Consider the following 16,624-nt stretch of genomic DNA (forward strand, 5'->3'; position numbering starts at 1 on the left):
ATACATGGTATTTGCACTGGATAACATTATGACTGTGGTCTTCTGTGCAGGTGCTGCATGTGGTATGTGTATATACAGTGTGAGTTGTATATGGTATCATCCTAGCAGCGAGATACACATCTGGTCTGGGGCATATAGTCTACATGTTGTTGATGAACAGGTGCTGCATGTTTTCACCTGTTGTGGGAGTGGCAACAAGTTGTTCCATAGCAATGCAGTGGCTACATGCTAGGAACCTTTCAGCTAGGGTGTTGTAGCTACAGTAATTCATCAGCATTCAGTAATACTTCAGCATTCTTGGTGAGGGTATGATGCCAACCAAGGTCAGGGTCATACCAGCCTGTGCCACATGCTCAGAGAGCCCTTCTATGTTCCCTATCATGTAGTCCAGGGAGGTACATCACAGGTCAGCCATAGTGGCATGGACAATGACTGAGTCATATGTGTCCATGCCTCTGACTGACCTGTATGCTTGTGTTATGTGGTGGACCATAGTGCCCCACGGGCATATCACTGTGACCTTCACCTTGTCCAGCCTGGTGAGCGGGACCTCACTGTACCGGACAATAAAGGTACCTAACACAACTGTAGCAGGTGTGTTGTCTAGCCGTACAGGCTGTGACTGTTAGGCACACAGGATTTGTGTGCTATGTGTTGCACGTGCTGTGTTCCTGCTTAACGTATGCCTGTGTGCCAGCGGCAGAGGTGTCTGCTGCTCAGGCAGGATGCTATTCTGAGGCTCCACAAATGCCCCAGTGTGTTTGGATTGCTGTCAGTGTAGTTCTACATCAGACTGGTATTGTAGTCACTGTAGTATTTCATGCCACCTGACAGGTTATGCCAGTACTGGGTTCAGAGTGCTTAGTCCCCAGTTTGGCTATGTGGTTGCATCTCATACATGTGTTGTACGTCCATGTGTAGGGGAGAGGGTTGACTGTGTACATGTGGCAGCTGTGACATTGCCACATGACTCACATATTCCACAACTGTACCATAGAGGTGACTGACAAGTGACCTTTGCACATGCTACCATAGTATTGTGATTGCCATGGTGATTAACAGCACATAGTGATTAACAGCACATAGGGCCAATGGGGAACAAGGTACAGAAGGTGAGCATGTGAGGGTGTAGTGCCTGTGATTAGTTAGCACTGGCATATATGACTGCTCACGTGGTCAAATGCCAGGTAAGTCTTATGCAATGTGTCACAGGCAACGTACATGCGAACAGGACAAACAGTGACGTTCTGTCAAGTGAGACATGGACATACATATAGTAAGCTATGCAGATGTCACTAGGAGTCCACAGAAGCTCTGTAAATCTGCATTGCAGGTGGGATCAGTGTTCCAGGGTAACTGCAAGCAAACATGCATGCAAACAAATTATATAGATTATATTAATTTAAAATGTTTTTTTAAATATAGATAGGTGTTTGAGACCATATGCATGTGATCCATTTGTGTTGTGTGTGAGGTGTACATGTGTGTACACATACATGTTCATATCACTCTGATTTTCTTCAGAGACATGATATGATTTACATATATTCATATATATATATATATATATTTTTTTTTTTTTTTGTCTTATACATATATCACATTTTATATACATTATATTATATACATTTTGGTGTATGTACTTGTGTGTATATATCATTATTATTATTTTTTATATCATCATATATATTTTTTATGATATTTATATATATATATTTTTTCACATGTGTATTTTACATTTTCATAGTGATCGTTTGGTTCTGTGTTTGTGTGTGTGTGCGTGTGTGTGGGTGTGTGTGTGTGTGTGTGTGTGTGTGTGTGTGTGTGTGTGTGTGTGTGTGTGTGTGTGTGTGTGTGTGTGTGGGGTGGGGGTGCATGTTTATATGTGTCTATATGTGTGTGTGTGTGTGTGTGTGTGTGTGCGGGTGTGTGTATGTATGTGATTGTTGTATCTATGTGGGAGAGGTCTTTGGATACGCATTTCATATGCTCAAGTTGATTATTATGCTATTCACACAGTATGAATTTACACTGCATTTTTATGACTGTATTTATGCATTTATACATGTATCTGTGTATATATATATATATATATATATATATATATACATTAATTTGTGTATATATGTGTGTATATATATATATATATATATATATATATATATTTTTTTTTTTTGTTATTATTATGACAATACTTTATTTTTGTAGAAAATCACATTTGTTATTTTTTCAGTTTGATGGTCATGAAGTCATTTCCTGTTTAGTAAGTTATTTAAGGAACTGGAAATCATTTGAAAATGTTTCTGAGGAAGTTCACGTATTAAACAGTGGATGAAAGCACTACATTTTTGGCTTCTGGTTTACTTGTTTTTTTTGCTAGCAGGTCTGCAGTTCATTTTTTCGTTTTGTTTGGTTGTCAGCATTTTTTGAGATGCATGCAAACAAAGCTACAGTAAGCAGGGATGCATGTAGTCCATTGTACAACAAACAAGCTGTACCACTTCCAGTAGGTAACAGTGCAAATATGCAGGCACTATACACATGTACATGGAAATACACAGGTCAGATGGCCAGGGTCCAGTCTCAGCGCACACAAGTGTACAGACCATGTACCGTCAGGATGTACAATAACCGGATGGAAACCCAGGTGCTCATACCTGTAGTAATACACATGTCAAATAACAGACACTGAGCCTTCACTCAGTGGTTCCATACTTAGTAGGATGTATGCTACCTGTCCTGCCACCACAGTATCCCTGACATTTATGGGGACTCTCCCTCCTGTAGTTAGTTTTGTGTGTTGGGGCTGTCTAGCATGGTATGAGATGTGAGCTTGTAGTGCTAGGGTGCTCCTGTGTGTCCTGTACCAGTTGTGTAGTACAGCACACATATCAACATCCTCAAACATCCGCATTGCAGAGTCCAGTGTGGGCAACATGCCACTTGCAGTTTACATGTCCATCATTGCGTATTACTACATTCATTACCTTATCCCCTGTGCTACCTATGTATGTGGCCTTCTGTTGACATCCTTACCACCAGTATGCAAACATGTGCAGATGATACACTATGGTACTTATCATGGGTGTAGAAAACAGTACAAGACAATCATACCCTTACTGCATCAGGCATGCTGGGATATACCCACAATTATATCAGCACACAGTACTGTTAACAACATGATACTATTACTACACGTCTATGTAGTCACCCTGTGCATCAGCAACATGTTAACCTGTACCTGCACTGATGTTACAGATTGCAGGAGGTGGCACAGTTTCATCATATGCACAAGGTGTGAACTTGGTATGCCTGAGTCTGCCACTGATACCACCAATTGACATGTATGTGTATGTGTGTTGGTGAGGGACAGCAGTACAAGGTGGGGCAATGTTGATGCAGTGTGTGCATGTATGCGGTAGCCCTAGGTGTTGTCAATTCGCATGTGTGTATGGATGCACACAGTTCCACCTCATGGCTGCCATATACCGGTGTTTGTGGACAGCCACAGACTGTACCTGCCAGGTCATACAGATCAGTGTCTCTGGCCACGGACACGGTACCTGTGCCTTGCACGGGTGCTACGGACCGTATCCGGTACCAATCCAGACTGGGTACTGTCATCAGAAGCAGGTGTTCATTGACTGGACACAGATCCCTGTTGGGCCTGTCCAGAGCCATGTGCACATGGTCTCCTGGGGCGGTCTGATGACAGCACAGACCCAGCATTGCTGGGGCTGCTGCTGGCACTATGGGGGCGGCCGCTGCCCTTTTGTCATCCGCGACGACTGCCAGCTGCTGCTGTTGCTGGCATACGCCCATGTCGACGCCTCAACCGTCCACCATTGCCCTGGCTCATGGACATGTAGTTGTGGAATTGATCTAATATGTCCCCACAACGTCTGTCTATGACATCGGTGAAATTACGGATGGCAGCCGCAATGTCACGCATACTGTCAGTCATGGCTGTGCGACATGCTGTCAGCTCCCTCAGACCCTGTCTGGTGTACCATTCCATACGTGACTGTGCCTGCATGACAGCCCGAAACATAGCTGAGGTTGTAAGACCTCTGTGGGCACGTCTGACAGGGGCAGTACGCCCACGGATGCTCCCACGAGAACCCCTGGACTCTGTCTGTGTGGTACCATCTCAGGGCCATACCCATGGCTGCTGTGTGGGGAAGCATGTGCCACAGATACCACATTACCCTGGTCAATGCCCACTGTATCCTGCCCATCACCTAGGGACATTTGTGACAAAGGGTGTATTGGCAGGATGACTGTGCGCATTGATGGAGTTGACAGCTGTGTACTGTCAATTGGCTGACCAATGACGGACCCTGGCACACCTTCCTGTGCCATTACACAGATGTCATCATTATCAGTACCCGTGGCACCTGATTCAGGTTCCCTGCTGCATGACACCAGAGCAGCACCAGAACCTGTGGGAGGGAAACAGGAAACACAGTTTACAATGTCTACACAATGTTACCAGTGATGCACACATGCACACGTGCACAGGTGCACACATGCACACATGCACAGGTGCACGCATGCACACATGCACAGGTGCACACATGCACACAGTTGCACACTTGCACACAGTTGCACACTACTCAGTATGCGAGATATCAACACACAGACACAGAAACACCTGCATGCATACACAGAGCACTACTAAGTGAGCCTAATATTACTATTACTATCAAGACTATTAAAGGTATTGTTAATACACACTCACCAGCATGGATAGGCTGCATTGCTGTTACACCGGAGGGACCTGCAGAAGTGAGGAAATTAATGTCAGTGGGCACAACTGTGCCATTGTTACTGAGTATGATACAGGTCAGTAGTACAACAGTTGCCTTTCACAGGACAGCTGCTGATATTGAGAATATCACACTTGCACATTAAATACTATGATGACAGCTACAAACCAAGGACACACCTCACACATGCATTAAGTACCAGTGTACACAACAGTCAACTATACATATGGCATATTACCTGCACGCTCGTAGTCTTGGTGCTGTGTGGCTCCAGCCTCCATCATAATGCAGGTCTGCTGCTGTTGTTGTTGGCGGGCTGGAGCCACAACACTTATGAGTAGTCCCTCCAGTCTGGTGAGTGGGGGATGTGTAGCCACCCCACCACCTGTGGCAACCTGTTGCCTGTGGATATCCAATGCACGCTGATGGACATTTCTGATTAAATCACTGCAGTGATGTCGTACCTGCTCATATGTCCTATTATGCGTGCCTATGTCATTTACCCGACAGACCAGGTCTTGCCACAGTGCAGCCCTCTCCTGCTGATTCTGGCTGGTGCAGGAAAAGAGTATTGCATAATCCCGCACCAGGCTGTGGTGTATTTCCTCATCCTCAGCTGCAGAGTATGCTGGATTGCACTGGTGAGCCATGGTCCTGAAAAAGGAAATAACATGATAGCAGCAAAATATGTCAGCAGAATTTGGCACACATACTACACATGCTACTCGACTGTTGTGATACAACATATCTCACATATATAGCATCTGTCTGTCTATTGGTGGATACACATGTAATGGCCAGGTATCAGTGCTCAGCCAACAACTGTGCAACAGTACCTGGCACACTCCATACGACATACTACCAAACCCCAGCAGTCAGAACACTGATTCAGGTCCAAAGCACCTCCTCACTCTGAGGGTTTGTATCGAGGTACTCTATGGGGTACATCATCAACTACTGTGATCTGACCACAAACTAATTGCCCTGGATATACATATCCCACCTCCACCACCAGCACAAACGACTACAGTGAATAACATTTCAAATGCAAACTTTACACTTTGTAACACTGAGATGGTATCCTTTAAGCCCACTGGGCCAGTGGAAGACACAACCCACAATGCTGACTCCTTCACAGATGATTTTTACGGACATCTCCGAGAATGCATGGATCATGCAATCCCATATAAGACCAAGACACTCTCCACAAAGGGAAAGCATCCTGTCTGGTGGACCCAGCCATAGACAGATTGTATAACAAAAGATGGAAGCTACTGCAAGACAGAGCATAATTCCATAAAGGGAAGGCATGTCTGATCAGCACTAGTAAAGAGCTATGTTCTCATACAAACATCCATGGGCAACTTTGAGAGGGAAATCACAGGGGATACTACAGATAACTACAAGGCCTTCTTCAGTTATGTTAGAAACCTGGTCAGAAACCCTCCAATATGCTCATAGTTAGTACACAACAACAAATAATTCACTGAACCCACAGATATTGGCAACATTGTGGCAGACAGGTTCAGTGCAAGTTTCCCCCCTCCCTCTCCCCAAACTAAGACATACTTATCCCAGCTGAATGTAACCTCCCTGTCATCACAGATGTCCAGGTGAGAGCGTCCCTCAGAAAAGCAGAAAACACAGCATCAATGGGACCTGATGGTATCCCCGGTTGCATGCTACATGAACTCCAAGAGGAGCTAAACACACATATAGAAGTGCTATGTAACACTAGCCTGACTACAGGATATGTACCTGTACACTGGCGTACAGCAGCAGTGGTTCCACTCCACGAAGGAGGCACCTCTACATACCAATACAATACAACACAATACAATATATTACAATACAATACAATACAATATGCTATTGCCCCTGGGACTACAGCAGCATACTGTTCTGCTACCCTGACCATTGTGACACATGTGATGTGATGGTACCTGCTCCTGTCAAACAGTTACACAGGGTGACTCATATGGCATATTACCTATCTGACTAACACTCAGCAGGGGTATGTGTGACATGTACTCATGGGGAGTCTTGCTTCTTAACGCTGTGTGGTTTATTGCAGGGTATGTCTTATCTGTGGGTAGGAACCTGTACCTCCGCCATGTGCTCTCTACTGTGGTGTCAAGGACAACACACAGCAGTCATTTAGGTTGTGGATGGTGTGAGGTGTTACTATGGTTGTTGGACATCTGTCATGGGTGTGACTTAAGTATGTAAATCCAGGAGTGGTAACCTCTATGTGGGTAGTATGTGTGTACTCTGTGGTGTTGTCAGTCACTGTGCATTGGTAATGTGTTTGAGTGCATTGTCACAGTGTTGTACATGTCACTGTGTCCTTCTCCATATCTGTAGCTGTCATGTGAGGTACATACCGTGGCAGCCATTGTGTGGTGTGGAGGGGTACACTGACCTATATGTCCATAGCTGACACACCATGTCTGCTGACACATACCATGTGCAGGTATTCCAGGAATAGTGTGCCACTGTGACTATCATTGGGGGGACTATTGTACACATTTATGACCCTGTTCACCCCTGACCCATGCAGTGGTGGGCAGCCAATCACATATCTGGTGGTTACTGGTGTAGGTGATTTGAAATGGGGTATGGTACTCCAGTTTTGACACTGGTGTTCACTCCATGCCTTTGTCACCAGGCACCTGTTGCAATACATCTGTACACATGTGCCTCACTCAGAATATATATATACATCTCTCTCTCTCTCTATATATATATATATATATATATATATATATATATGTATATATATATATGTATATATATATATATATATATATATATATATATATATATATATATATATATATATATATATATATGTCTGCATACATATACACATATATATCTCGATGTACATATATTGCTATAGATATGGAGGCGGGGTGACAGAGAGGGGGTGAGTGTGACAGAGGGGGTGGGACAGGGGGAGTGTGAGATCGTCATATACAGTCATATCTGTAGATAGTCAGATCTGTCTGTCTATGTATATGTATCTACATATATCTATATCTGTATGTGTGTATTACATATATATGTTTCTACATATTCTATCTATCTACATCTGTCTATGTCTTCCTACATCCCTCTCTATGTATGTATACATATATGCATATATATATATATATATATATATATATATATATATATATATATATATATATACATACATACATATATTGACATACATACGTATCCATATGATAGATAGGTATATCAACATGTTTGTTTACAAAACTGTATACACACACTAACATACTGCTAAACATACATAACTGTGAAACCTAATTTGTACATTGCACTACAACCTACATTCAACCTACATTGATATGTGCACATAGATGCCCTCACATACATATGTATGTACAGCCTTCACTGATAGTTGCTGTATGTCCCCTGCCCTATGCACATCTTCATATACATATGGATACAGACCAATGACATATATGGAGGGTTCACAGTATGTAGACTTTTAAAGTATTACTTTACATTACCTGTGTTTGTCACAGCTGCTTGCGTTGCCGTTTGGTTTGGTGTCCTGCTGCTCCAGCTGGCAGATGTCAGCTTTCTAGTCGGTTTTGATGAGTGTTTTTGTTTGTGTATGTTTTTTTTTCTCTCTCTCTCTCTCTCTCTCCCTACCTCCAGAGGGTGCAATGAAAGTATTGCATGTGTGGACTGGGAGTACAGCATGCTTTTGTAGGTATCTGCATATGTCCATGTGATGGCCTCTGCACCAATTGTTAGCCAGCATTTGCTAATTGCATCCAGCCAGTTGTGTACTGATTGCAGTTCTCACTGTGATTCCAGGACAGTGCTATAAAAAGGTATGTGGGATAGGCATAGCCCTTTCAGAATTTAAGGGCAGGGACCATGCTGGTATGCTGTGGACACTGTTCTGTGAGTGTAAAGGTTAGTATCTCTCTCATATTTCTGGCTGTGTTGTAGATTAACATTTCTCCATTCGCTTCTCCAGTTTCCTGTACTAAGTGTGTATGTACACTTACACCCAAGACTACTACTACTGTTAATGTGGGTGTGTGTGCTTTCCTGTGGGACATGTGGTGTAACTGGTATATAGCAGTGGCTCTTGCACTTTGTTGCTATGGCTTCAATATTTGCCCTTTACATTCACTACTTGTATGCCTGCTAGGTGTCTTGACTGTAGTGTGTTGTTGTGGCTTTCCTATTTTCCATGTACATTCACACCTTGGAATGCTTGCTATATCTGCTAGGGTGTTACTGCATGCAGTGTGGTCTGGCCATGGTGTGGGCCTTGACATCTATTAGGGTATTTGAGTATGCTGCTGAGCAGGCCCCAGAGACTCTCAGGTGCATCTTTTATCTGCCTCATGGAATGGTACATATCAGTGGGGTACACCCATTAAATTGCCTGGTATTCTGCAGTTGTGACTGTGGGTTAGCATGAGCATATGTATTACTACACTATTTCCGACGTGCAAGTGGTGCATACTTTCAGTACTTCATAGTTACCATTGCATGTGTTGTAACACCTTTCTGCCTACTGTTTGTACATTTCACAGGGAGTCTGTGGGGCATCCCTGTAACTCAGTCACTGTTGCTATGTCTAGGCTCTTAACTATTCAAATATGGCAGTGTCAGACCTCTCAAGTGTACAGATATTTGCAGGATGTCCACATTTTCGCCTCATATTTTGGTCCATATCTCATAAATAGCTTTTTCTGGCAAATCACTCTGGGCTCAAGTCAGACTATAGTGACAAACATTTCAGTTTTAGACTTCATACCCTTCTAAACATCCAACATAATGCAAAACCTGTTACTCTCTCAACTGTATAAGTTTGTTGGAGCAGTATTTGGAATGTGTCCCTGTTTTTGGGCCTTTGCTCCACATTTTTTATTACTTAGTCCGGATGTGTTGCTGTAAGAGGTTGTGGGGTATGGGTAGTGATTATCCTGCTGTGAGTATGTATGTGGCTTGCAAGGTGCTACAGTGACATTATTACCTACTAGCTACCAACTAGCATGGCTGTTTCTGTTCACACACTACTATTATAGAAATCCACTACATTTGACAGTAAATATACATGACATGCTTTGTGTACTACACATCCTATATTCCCTTTGCATTCATTCCTACTATTACATGATATATTTATTGTAGCACAATGTTCTTATATAACAGTCATGGCTTAGTGGTAACTCATGCAGACTACTGTTTCCAAGGTCCTGGATTCGGGACTGACAGTGGGATTTTATATTGCTTTTGAGCAGACTACAGGCCTTGTCATTCAGAGTGACTAAGGCACTTTTAAGCAGTTGTAACCGGGTTAGCGCTGGTTTGCACGGAGCTCACGCATGCGCACTGGTGTTCAGCTCCGCGCACACCCGCTTACAACTGCTTAAAAGTGCTTACTCTTGCGCACACCCACACTAATTTCTTTGAAAGAAATGAAAATGGGGAGACAGGAAAGTGGTGAAAAAGGGGTCACAAAGAGGGTAAGACAGTAGGGAAACAAGCTCGGGTTTTGCAGGAGGGATGTAGGTAAGGCCCATAGCTGCCCATTTCTTCATCAGCAACAGCTGTGCATATGTTTGTAATTTGGTGTGACATTTGAAACCTTCCACCCCTGAGAGAGGTGTAAGGACAACAATAATACTTGTTGTACAGCCAATTGTAATTGACAGTTTCCATGTCCAGCAGACATGTGTGCAAAATGGGCAGCTATGTATGGGGCGTAATTTTTTTGTGGGTACAGAGTGCCCTTTTTTTTTTTTTTTTTTTTCAGGTGAGAGTGGTATGTCAGGTACAGGAAGTCGGTATAGCTGGGGAGGTAGGTTAACAGACAAGACAAACAAGACGCATACAGGGGCAGTGTATGACACATGTGGGGGGGTTACACAATTGACGGGGACGGATGTTTGGATATCTAGAGCCCATGAGCCCACAGATGGCAACAGTGGAACTGATATCCCCACCCATGGGCAGTTCCCATTGTGCCTTCACTGCCTAGGACGGGGCTGTGCTGGGGGCTGTGTAGGCCGGGCAGCAGGCACTCCCGTTAGTTGTGCCACCCGTGCCTCAAGCTGGTGTAGGGGGCCCAAGAACAGCGTCCCGGATATCCCTACGCACCACAGTCCGGACATTACGGAGGGTGAGTGGATGTTCTCCTCCGGCCACACTTGCAGAGGGGGGACGAACCCCATCCCCTGCAGTGCTTCCACCCGCAGGTGGCACAGGGCCACCGGAGGAGGGTCCGGCCTGGGCACTACTGCCAGGTGCACTCGCCAGCTGAGGAGGGAGAGGTGGGTCCGCTGGAACCCGCCTTCCCTGTCGTCCTATGTTTTGCATTATGTCATGACAGTTTGGGTTAGTAACGTACAATACCATTCACAATTAGTTGTAACAGCATGCATTAGTATTCCCATTAACCAAACACCCAGATATTCAAACCATTGAACAGCAAGCATAGCACATGCATATTTTGAACAGCAATACACAGTCCAACAACATGCAGGGTTGATTGATGGCAACAGGCCATCAGGTTTGGATGTATGAACAGGGCAGATGCATCAACGTACATGCAAATATGTATGAACCAACAGGACAAATGTCCAGGGGTGTTAATTGTGATTGCACATACCAATTTCACGTGGAATGGATTATATGTGGTTATAGGGTAGGGTGAAGAAAATTTAATTAACAACTTCAAATACCAATACATATGCTGTACATTTCTAATAGCTGCAGATATATACACACTACAGTTCTGCCTACAGTTTCCTATGTGATATCTACTTCAAGTTGGTGATAGGAATGTTACTGCTACATCAATATACATTTTCATTTTTATTCATACACATTCATATCTGGCTCTGTTCATCTACATCATCCTGCTACATTTGCTTTATATAGCTATAGACAACTGTGGATGTTTGGTATTTCAGACAACCATACTATCTGCATATTGCAGACTGAGAGCAACATATCCAGATTTTGGGATACACATTCCAGCTGCGGTACCATTTTCAACACATGTTACTGTTTGGTTCTGCCTGTCACATTCATTTCATTCTGTACTGACTGCAGTATACTTTATTCAGGAGTTATTACTACTTTATTTGTGGATTCATAACTCTTTCTCACACTCTCTCACTTGTTTTATTTTTACAATTTAGGATGGTACTTAATTCTAGGCTTTATTGACATGTTTTACCTGTAGTTATAACAATCCTTTCCAACAGTCTCACTTCTGTCATGTTTCTGTATTTCAACAGGGATATATTTCACACATGTGTTTTACTCAGCTTCTGCAGCTGTACTTTTCAGCCTGCTGCAGGTTATGTACTATTATATTACAGGTGGGACATCTTTATTTCAGACTTGTTTAATTTTTATGTTTGGATTACAGGCTGCATCACACTTTTGTAATCAAGCAATACTTGCAAACCCTCTTACACTGTTACTTGCACATTTTATTAATTAGTGACTACACTGCACTCTTTTGCTAACTGTCATACTTATATATTTATTTACAGTTACAGGGAGAGAATTACTGACCTGCCTGGTGGTGCAACCATGCCAGCCTATCGCCATAGGCTCTACGGTTCGCAGAACGGAGACCTGCAGCTGTAATATAAATAAAGTGATATTGGAATACACATCTTCATAATATCAGTTAGGTTAATTTCTTACATAAATAATTACATGTAACTTACTCAGTAGTGGGGTGTTGGGCATTTGCCGGGCCTCCTGGATCCAAAGGTTCAGTTGGTCCTGCTTCCGTCTCTTCAGGTCTGCATGGTGGTGACGGACCTGCTCACCAGTCCTTGGTATCCCTGTGGCACTGGTGAGATCATGAGCCAACCGGTCCCACGCCTCAGCCCTATATGCTCCCCACAGGACCTGGCCCTGCATGAGTTGGGCCTCATGATTGTGGACAAGGAGCCAAACCATATATTTGGACTCCTCAACACCCCACCTCTGTGCTCGGAAGCAACTACCCTCACCTACACCTGACATTCTGGCTGCAAGTCGGTTCTACAATCGGTTATGCTGTGTATTCCCACCTATGGGGCTTATATATGCCGTTTTCCAGCACTTATCTGTGATTGGCCATTTTGGAATTGTATCAGCTTCACAAAACCTGCTTTGTCATGCTCCTCTTTCTATTCATTCCTATATATATGCTATTACTGCATTTCTAAGTGCAGCTGTCATGGCTTAGTGGTTCAGTACCTTGACTATGGTGCATGGTATCCTGGGTTCGAACCTGGCCATTGCTTTTTATATTTTATGACTGTCTACACAGGCTAGGCGGTATGTCTGTGTAAAGGCAGTTTTGATACAGCTTGCTCAACGTTGTCCGTCGGTTAGCTTGTTGGCGCGGCGCGCAGCTCCGTGCAAACGGGTTACGCTGGTTTATGCGTCATTTGGCTGTCAGCACGCATATTACGCTCAGCTCAGCTATGGGCACACAGTTTCAGCTTGTTAAACCACTGCTCACCTACGGGCACTCATTTTACACCTGTTAAACCACTGCTCACCTATGGGCACTCATTTTATACCTATTAAACCACTGCTCACCTACGGGCCCTCATTTTATACCTGTTAAAACACTGCTCACCTACAGGCAGATGTACTCAACTTGTTAGACTGTAGCTCAGCTATAGGCACATCTGACATTTTTTTTTATTATCTCACATTTCTTCAAAATACATGGCCCATTTCATTACATTTTACATAAAATATAATTTTATATGTGTACATATATGTCAGGGACTTGTTTTGTGCTTATTTCACTAAAAATAAATATTGATGTTGTGGGGGCTCGAACCATGACTGCCTGCTCTTCAGCCAACGTCTCTACCACTACGCTATTGCTTCTTGGCTTACTTTGCATATTTAGTTCTTATATGCTTTTCCACTGACTGCTAACTGTGGCTAAGCTACGGGCACGCCAACGAAAGCGCACTCATGGGCAAACATCTTTACAATTTAAAAAAAAAATTATAAGATGTTCATTTCTACATTTTATGTTCGTAGTCTGTGGGGGCATGTGTTGTGTTGTATTTATACACATTTACACGGGCTCTGTTGTGGAGGTTTACTTTCGGGACGTTTACTCTTCTGGGGGCGTGTCTGTTTGCAGGGCTCGGCCTACGGACACGACCCCTACTGTCTTCCATGGACCGTGTTAGCCTTAGGTGTGATTCAGCATGCCCTCATGCATATGCATGACATGCTGACGTCACACCGTTTAACTGCAGCCTCTCTGTAAGCCTTGTAACTCTTACACGGAGGCTTCGTGAATCCTGCCCTATATCTCACACCTCATTTTGATGTATGTGTCTTGGAAATCTTTCTTGGAAGATTTGTTGTTTCAAGTGTGTGGGAATGTACTTTAGGCTAAATGCTTAGTTGAGGGGGGAACTACTTGTGGTATTTCCAGTACTGATGTGGGCTGTAAATTATGTTTTGAACTTTTTTCCAGTGCACTGCGCAAACTCTGAGGAAATTCCCTGATATTTTCAATTATTTGGTGTGAGGAGATGCCTGGGTGATTTATAGAATTATGATGAAGCAGTGTTTGTTCTTGTATTCACAGCTGTTGTTGTCTAGTTATATGTGTACTACTCTAGACAGCTAGAATACCTAACTTTTGTAGATGTCGGTAAGTCAGAAATCTTGTATCACATAATGAATGTCAGTAAATAAGAGCATTACTTTGGTTTGCTTGTACACAAATGTTAAGACAGAAAGGACTTAGAAGTACAGCTTTTTTCATGGAAGATATATACAACTGTAACCTGCATTGTATATCCCTTAGAACATTATAGCCGTGGCAGTAGATTGTATTGAAAAGTTCTGAATAAGCTGTTGGGTTTAATTCTACTGCCATTTTTATTATTTTAATACTCTAGTTTTGTTTGGAGATGGGATTAACTTACTCTTAATATTTAGGATAAAATAGACATAAAACCATGCATATGCATATACATATATTGTCATGCTGGAAAAAAAAGTCCCATTTGAGTATTTGCTTATATTATGATGCTGTGCTCTGGCAGTATTATGTGCTGGATTGTTACTAATGCTTAAGTTTTATAAGAATTTTCTAGAAGAAGGAAAACAGGATAAAATGATACTTTTTTCTGAAGCTCTGCTCATACAATTTGGAACAACCAGTTTAGATGTTATGCCGAGTTTTGTTTCTAGGTGCATGTAGTAAGTATATCAGCATTTACAAGTGAACCACGAAACATGCCATTATATTTATCAACCTATATCTGTCCAAAAATAATGCAGTTAACATTGTTAAATGTTTAGGGTTTGGTGGTGATGTCTGCCGAGCTGGAAGAAGTGGTCAACAGCATTCTGAAAGGCAAAATCCCTGCAATGTGGATGAAAAAGTCCTACCCTAGTCTCAAACCCCTTGGAAGCTATGTTAATGATTTCCTTGCTAGATTAAAATTCTTACAGGTAAGTGCAGTAGAATTTTTTTTCTTTATTACTTTGGAGTAAATCATTTATTTCTAGTTAAATAAGATTCCATTTTCTGTAACTGTAATGTAGTAAATATAATTATATAACCTCCTGTATTTAAAAGGCATTCTGTTCCAGTTTCTCAGATGTGTTCTGCTACATACCCCACAAGTTGCATAGTTTTCAACAGATTCCAAAGAACAGAACATTACCCTGAAGTTGAATGAATCCAGATAAGCAGCCAAAAGCCATAGCACTGTCAGTACAGTTTGTGCTAAAAAAGTTGGCATGTAGATTTCTAATGCAGGTTGTACAGAATTACTTGTTTATATGTGTGCTTTTTTGGAGCCTTTCTCCCCAAATCATTATAAAAATGTAATCTGTTGCGGGGCTTTCTCACATTGTATATAATTACTCAAATACTGTTTAAATGTTTTTGAATCTGTTTTGGAACTTTTCTCCCCGGGCCTTTGCTGAAAATGGGCCATTGGTTCAGTCGGACGTTCATAGTTATCAAAAGATAAATAAAATATAAAATAAATAAAATATCATTAAGTGAATTTCAATATAAATTTATATGGATTATCACACTGATTAAATAAAGCAACCATTATTTTAAAAAAGTCCTGCACTTTTTGGCATGCCTATAAAATGTACTTCTGAAATTATTTAAATGGGTTCAGTACAGGAAGGGGATTATATTTTGTGCTTGTTAAAGGAAGTAAAATCTGTGTGGCTAAGTGTCAGCATGTAATGGAGGATACAAATACATAGAAATCTTACCAAATAGTTCTGTCAATAATTCCGTCATTTTATTACTAATATAGTTAGTAAACCTATGTAGCTAATTTGTCCAAGTTAATCAGTTTTTTCAAGAAGTCTTCTTTAATATTATGTTGTATTTATAGTTATTTTTTCATCAAGCAAGATCTGTTTGACAATCAAAACAAAGAACTTTTGCACAGAAGTCTTCCCACACACTGCTGTCTGAAATTCTTTTTTATTTTTTAATTTCTGTCGCTTATTAGTCGAAGAGCAACTGTTTTTACATGAAATATTCTTTCATGTCATTTTATACCTGCATCTATTTTTTGTTGTGGCATTCAGTTAGCAACTACAACAAGGACCCCTCTCACGGATGGCAACTGCACTGCACTAGAGAACAAATAAAACCACAAAAATAGCCAGCATGGTAGAGAAACCTGCCTTTAATACAGACTGGTTTCGTTCTCAATGACCTTTATCAATGTAACAATGTTTTTTTTATATTAGCAGAACAACTGCTAATATAATAACACCATATTTTAAATTGACCAATCAAAACCAGAACATACTAGTCACCTAGCCCAAATTAAAGGTAT

General features: G+C 42.0%; 1 protein-coding gene across 1 annotated transcript in view; it reads left to right on the forward strand.

Annotated features, from left to right (window-relative positions):
- The window catches only part of DNAH7 (dynein axonemal heavy chain 7), a 4,771,155-nt gene that overhangs the window by 4,553,068 nt on the left and 201,463 nt on the right, over positions 1-16,624 (forward strand). The window contains exon 58 of the mRNA XM_044073696.1: positions 15,108-15,260. Within this exon, the coding sequence (XP_043929631.1) occupies positions 15,108-15,260 (153 nt within the window). The remainder of the gene's footprint in view (positions 1-15,107; positions 15,261-16,624) is intronic.

Source organism: Protopterus annectens, chromosome 6.part0 (assembly GCF_019279795.1).
Source record: "Protopterus annectens isolate FY-2018-M chromosome 6.part0, PAN1.0, whole genome shotgun sequence".
In the NCBI taxonomy this organism is placed as follows: Eukaryota; Metazoa; Chordata; order Ceratodontiformes; family Protopteridae; genus Protopterus; species Protopterus annectens.